Source organism: Azolla caroliniana, unplaced genomic scaffold, assembly GCF_043228905.1.
Source record: "Azolla caroliniana isolate FFs.n. ecotype wild unplaced genomic scaffold, voAzoCaro1.0.p SCAF_7, whole genome shotgun sequence".
Classification (NCBI taxonomy): domain Eukaryota; kingdom Viridiplantae; phylum Streptophyta; class Polypodiopsida; order Salviniales; family Salviniaceae; genus Azolla; species Azolla caroliniana.
The window spans coordinates 16,513,645-16,519,656 of NW_028230442.1; the positions used below are offsets into that span (position 1 = coordinate 16,513,645).

At 35.0% G+C, this 6,012-nt stretch overlaps 1 protein-coding gene across 1 annotated transcript; it reads left to right on the forward strand.

Annotated features, from left to right (window-relative positions):
* On the forward strand, nucleotides 1-5,348 carry LOC147862070 (uncharacterized). Its single transcript, XM_087321950.1, has 16 exons — nucleotides 1-210; nucleotides 809-889; nucleotides 1,120-1,218; nucleotides 1,363-1,425; nucleotides 1,588-1,642; nucleotides 1,733-1,824; nucleotides 2,259-2,338; nucleotides 2,481-2,577; nucleotides 2,783-2,827; nucleotides 3,011-3,073; nucleotides 3,402-3,479; nucleotides 3,635-3,759; nucleotides 4,215-4,341; nucleotides 4,447-4,494; nucleotides 4,573-4,701; nucleotides 4,805-5,348. The coding sequence occupies exons 1-16, from the start codon at nucleotides 37-39 to the stop codon at nucleotides 4,880-4,882; spliced, it is 1,434 nt and encodes a 477-aa protein (XP_087178076.1). The 5' UTR covers nucleotides 1-36; the 3' UTR covers nucleotides 4,883-5,348.
* The last annotated feature ends 664 nt before the right edge of the window (nucleotides 5,349-6,012 follow it).

Here is a 6,012-nt window from a genome sequence, read left to right on the forward strand (position 1 = left end):
CCAAAGGTTTCTTGAGAGCGAGCAAGAAGACAGCACATGGCGCCGCCTCCACAGAATCAGCAGCCATTGCACTGCGTTGGATCGAGCTATGCTCCTTCTTCTTCTTCTTCGTCATCGTCATCATCATCATCATCATCATCGTCATTCATGGCTTCTGCTCCTTGCTCTTCGAGGATAAGCGATGAAGCCAGCTGGAATGCTCTCATGAAGGTGTGCCGCATCATCTCCCCTTCAATTTCTTTACCGTATCATATCTCTCTGATATCTCCTCCCAGTCCTGTATGCCATCAAAATCTGACAGAAGTAGAACCTATTCCTGAAACCTGCTTCTTCTTCAAATCACTAATCTAAGTTTGATGCAGGGTCAAGAATCCAATTTTTCAATACTTCCTAATCCTTTTTTTTCTTTTGCAAATCCTCTTCCTGATTTCATGAAGATATCTACCTCTGCTTCAATTCATGGAAATGGGCATTGCATGTAGACACATAATTTGAGCTGTAAGCACAAATAAAGAATGTCAATTTCTTAGATTTGCTAAGGGCCATGAATAGCTTCATATAAGCAGTTTTAAAATGAGCATTCGATCGCACCACACTCATGAATCCCTCCGCTTGAAATGTTTGAAATAGACAAAGAGAACTCCTGGTTCAAATCCATTGAGTACAAAGGAAATAATAAAAGTATTAATAAATATTAAGAGGGACAAAAACTAGACGTGAGAAGTTAGATTAAATTAATCTGAGCACTTGATGCTGTAGTGTATGCATCTGACTTCTTCTTCTTCTTCTTCTGTTGTGCATAACATAGGCTGCTGGTGAAGCCACAGTCACATTGAAGGAAACCATCAATAGCTTGAAGGATTGTGGAAATGTATCTGATCATAAGCAGGTTATACTTTTCTCTTAACTAAAATTTGATAAGATAACAATGTAGTATCTCCACTTGCAATTAGGTTTCAGTTGGGCCAGCCTAAAGGTATGTCTCAATATATCTTGGAAGAGTTTGGTCCCATTCTCTCGGATCATTATGAAAGCCTGATATAATAAACACATGGCACACAGTCAAATTTTTTTGATGGAGCTATTTTTTTGAATGTGGATTATGTGGGCTTTTTATAGAATTCAGGCCACACAAGACAGATCCGGTCGCCTCCAATGAAGGTGATAATCACAAGACTAACAAAAGTTTCTTCACAGCTAACATCTTTGCAAGATCAGGTATGACTATAATAATAGTTCAGAAGAAATGAATTAGAAATATTATAGCTATATGACATGGGCTCATGTTTTCCTTCTCATTCTCTTCACATCTCGAAAACAGTTGAAAAAGTGGATGCTGAAAATCACTTCTCATTTTTCCAGATAAGGGATTTAAAAGACAAGGCAATAGCTTTCGAGAAAAAAATGAAGAACCAAGAGGATTCTGTATGGTTTGATGTTGCTTTATAACTTGCACGTACACAGAAAAACACATATATGCTAGTCATTTTTTCTTGTGATAGGAATTGATATCTTTTTTTTAAAAATCATTACATAAAAGAATGGCCCATTTATATTAACTAACTGAACCTACTCGTGGAAGAATAGGCACCTCTTGATGTTATGAGAAAGGTGGATGATCTTGCATCAACAATGCAGGCAAGTTACATGCATTGATGGTATAAATCATCAAGAATATGTATTAAATGTTTTAAGATTGACCCTAAACAAGTCATGGTTTGCTCACAGGAAGCACTTAAGAGATTGCAAGAGGATGAAGTTAGAAACAGGGTGATGGTTGGCAGTTCCAAAGATGCCAAAAAAGTGTCATTCAAATTTTCAAAGGTTAGAGATATCAAAATAATTTACAGTGCACATGATTATTTATAAAGATTGTACATAACTGCAGCCACTGAATGTATGTATATGGTCACTCAATAGCGATGAGACTATGTAGATAATCTGAGAGCTTGATAGGATCTTAAAGCAAAATATTTTATGAAGAAATTATATCATTGAGAAATGATTTTAAGACGGAAACAAACAGGCGTATATTATGTTAACTGCCATTGCTTCTTAACGTAGGGCTGCATGGATGGAAATAACATCGTAAAATGTTTCTTTATCTTCTCTCTTTCGCTTCAACATTCTTCCCTAAATATCATCATAGGCGATTTACTGCTTTACTGAACTACTGTACAACCGTGATTGTCATCGTTATTGTTTCATTGTAGATCTCCTCATCTGCTTTTTCTTTTCTTTTCTTTTTCCATTTCTAGCCTGCCAGCGCTAAAAGTTTTGAATTGGAGAAAGGCAAGATGGATATGATAAGAATGGCTGAAAATGAAGAACATATACGGTAATCTGGAATTTATTGCTGAAATCTGTCCTACTCATGTTAGAATATGAGCACTTCTCCAAAAGTATGTAGTATTAGCATAAGGTATACTCAATTTATAATACGTGCATTGTTGAACTTTTACATTAATCGTTGTTCTCAGAACAGAGAACGAAAAACTGAAGAAAGAATTGGAAGTAGCTCTTTCTTCTTTGCAGACTGAGAGTTCAGCATTAGAACAAGTTGAGCGCTATAAGGAAGTAATAATTCTACCTGCTAAAATTGATCAATACTGCATGCTCATTAATTTATAAGTACAACGATAGAAATCCATTAAAATGTGAAGAACGATCATATTCTTTAATTATCAAGAACAAGAAAGCTGTGTTTATGTGCACTACCTTGTTGCTCTCCTCTTTCTATTCTGGTTTTGAATTAACAAAGGAATCAATTTAAAACTTTCAGGTGATTGCACGAGTGACAGCTGACAATATGGTTTTCCTCATGAAGGTGTTATAATTGTACGCAGAATTACTTCTGTCTTAATTCTTACTTATATTAGAAATTAGAAACAGAGTGATTACTTCACATGCCAAAAATAAATCTTTAAGGGAGGAAGTAAATAAATAAAAATTCAACAGATTTTGTCATCATAAGTAAAAAAATCCATGCATTATTCTGACACCTTTGCAGCTTAAAGAAAGTGAGCAGGCTCTAACTATTGCCCAAGAGCAGCAGAGCAATTTGATGAAACAGGTAAAGAGTTTATATACATGGAGGTAGTGATCTCCTGTACATATACATGCATATATAATACATATAGTATATGTGCATATATACGTATACTATACATACACTGTATCCAAGGTTTCATTTTCTCCTATATGTAGTTCAGAGTGACTCTGAGTTGTGACATATTCCTCAATTATGTAATGATATGCCATACATCTCTTTTGCATTGGCTATTTCAGAATGAAGAGTAACATATACTCTTATTTTAGCAACTTCCTCTATACATGCAACTTGTTTTTCAAATGTTTCGATTGGCTTACTTTTATGATTAATTGAATGGCTTTCAGTACAGCTGGAGACTAGTAGAGTAAGGGTTCTTGAAGATGTCTCTGCGGAAATTGAAGACACAGTTATGGCCAGCCTAAGCAAGGTAGAAATGGATCATGATATAATAGCGTTGACACTTACATGGATGGAAAAATTCAGAAAAAATTAAGTCCTCACGTGTTGTATTGTAATAGTATTTGAAATTCTGTGATATAGTAGTGTTTCAATCCAGAACTTGATGTCTGGATTCTTCCACAGGCTGAAGCTTGTGAAAAAGAGCTGCAAATCTTGCAGAAAGATTATGAAAGGAAAGAAAAGGAATGGCAGGAAAAGTTGCAAGAAGCAAAGGACAACTTTTATCGAACTCAAATGATAACAGAAAGGCAAGGAATTTATTAAACCCATGCTTACAATTTATGAATTTGAGAAGTAAAAAGACATCAAATGTAGATGTTGGGCCTCCTCCTTACCTGTACCAGGTTTCAGCAAATTCAACAGAGAGAGAAAGGAGGAATTAGAAGTGTGCAAGTTTCAACTTCCAAGAGAAAAAAAATGATAAAGCGAGATTTATCATTTTAAATTTCTATGTTAAAAAATCAGAACGTTTATTTCTGCGAAGTTAAGATGTTTTGATTTTGCATGACAATTCACAAATTGTACTATGTTTATGCTATCACATTTATCTTTAATAACGGGAGAAAAGGCAATCAGACAACAATGATAAGGAACATTTGAAGCATTATGTTGATCATTTGAAGCAGGTTTATCTGTACTTGGAAAAAATTAAATACTCAGACAGATCAACAATAATTTTTTTGTGTTGTGTTTTGGAGTGTAGGCTCACAGAATTAGAAGAAGAGAGACTGCAAATTCTATCACAGCTAGAGTGTGAGAGCAAGGCAAAGGAAGATGCTGAGGCTAAGGCACAAGCTTTGTACAATGATGTGCAAGCATTGAATGAACAGGCAAAGCTTCAAATATTTAGAAGAAAGTTAATTTGATATTTAGGATGCGTTGGCTTTCCCTGCTTGTATTTCCATCCTAAAAGTATGACTGGTTTTCCTTCTCAGATGTTGAAGTTGAGAGCTGACCATATGCAAGAGAAGGAAGATATCCAGGTTTGTTTTGGTTGCCAACCTGTAATTATATCATTAAACATTCAGGAGGGTTATAAGCTAACAAACATTACATAACAGGCAAAATTAAAGAAATTGGAGATGAAGGAGCATGAAATGGATGAATTGATTGTAACTTTGGATAGAACAACTACCCAGCTGAAAACTCAGCAAGCTATTAATGTTGTTCTTATGAAGAAGAAAGAAGAGGTAACACAACCTTGTTTAAGCCAATCTAAACTTAATTATGTGATTAGGATTGAACTGTATAATTTACTAAATAACGTATCTTTCCATCATGATTTGCTGCCAGATGGAATGGCTCTTTTTAGAGGCTAAAGCTGAAAAGGAAAACCTTCAAAAGCAGTGTAGAAGCTTACTTCATTCTTGATTCCAGCCCCCCATTTCCAACCTTATGTAATTCACAGATGATTGTGTCAAATGATCCATGTCTAATTGGGGTAAGCCACTTTTGATACCTCTATCAAATGTGTCAGGTTCAAGTGAACATACTCTGGTTTTTGTTTTCAAGCTTGTGTTGTCCCATCCTCAACCGTCTTCAACTTTTTCCTCCCTGCTAATTTAAAAGCTTATATAATCTTTTGATAAATCAAGCTTTGAAAATGACAATGGCAATGGCAATGACATTTTGCAGTTGCGAAGCTTCAAGTATCATTGACACCAATGTATGGAATACATTGCTATTTGAAGCTTGGGCATATGTACATATATATATATTCTACCATTATGAAGTTTGATGTATTTACTATTTGTAGTTTTTGGAAGTTACGTGCTAGATGTATAGTTTAAACTGTGTGCTATTTCCACATGTTTTCTTGTTATGACATATTCTTTATAGAATTATAATTGATTGGGATTCTTATTTGCAATTTGCAACTTGTCTCCTTCATAAGATGTTGAAGGTTAATTATGGAAGTTGATGTTTCAAAAACCATCTTGTATTTGTAGGTTTGTCACATGCTATATGTATAGTTTAAATTGTATGCCATGTCTCCATGTTTTCCTTTTGTGAAGTATTCTTTCTAGAATTACAGTCGATTGGGATTCTTATATGCAGTTTCCAGCTTGTATCCCTAATAAGATGTCAGAGGTTAAACTTTGATAACCGACACAATTCCCCATTGTCCTCTTATAACTTCGGCGTACTTCCTTTGCCTTTCCTTAAGACCTTTGCCCTAAATTCGATTGCATATCAAACGGCATCTTTACTCTCTTGGTTGATCACTAATCAACACTAGTTACAGGCACGCTTAGACTGGTTTCCATAGGCAATTTAGGTGCATAGTTGAGGGTATCTTAGAGTCAAAGAGAAGTTAGAATCTAGAGTTGAAGGTAAGTCAGAGTTGAATGCTCTGTAAAGTTGAACGTAGCATTGATCCAAACAATGAATTATGTGTGAGATTAACATGTAATTAACCCAAAGAACGTGAGATTATAAATGAATTTTACAAAATGAAGTCTAGATTGTTCTCTTTATAGGCTAAAAACGTTGGATAATGA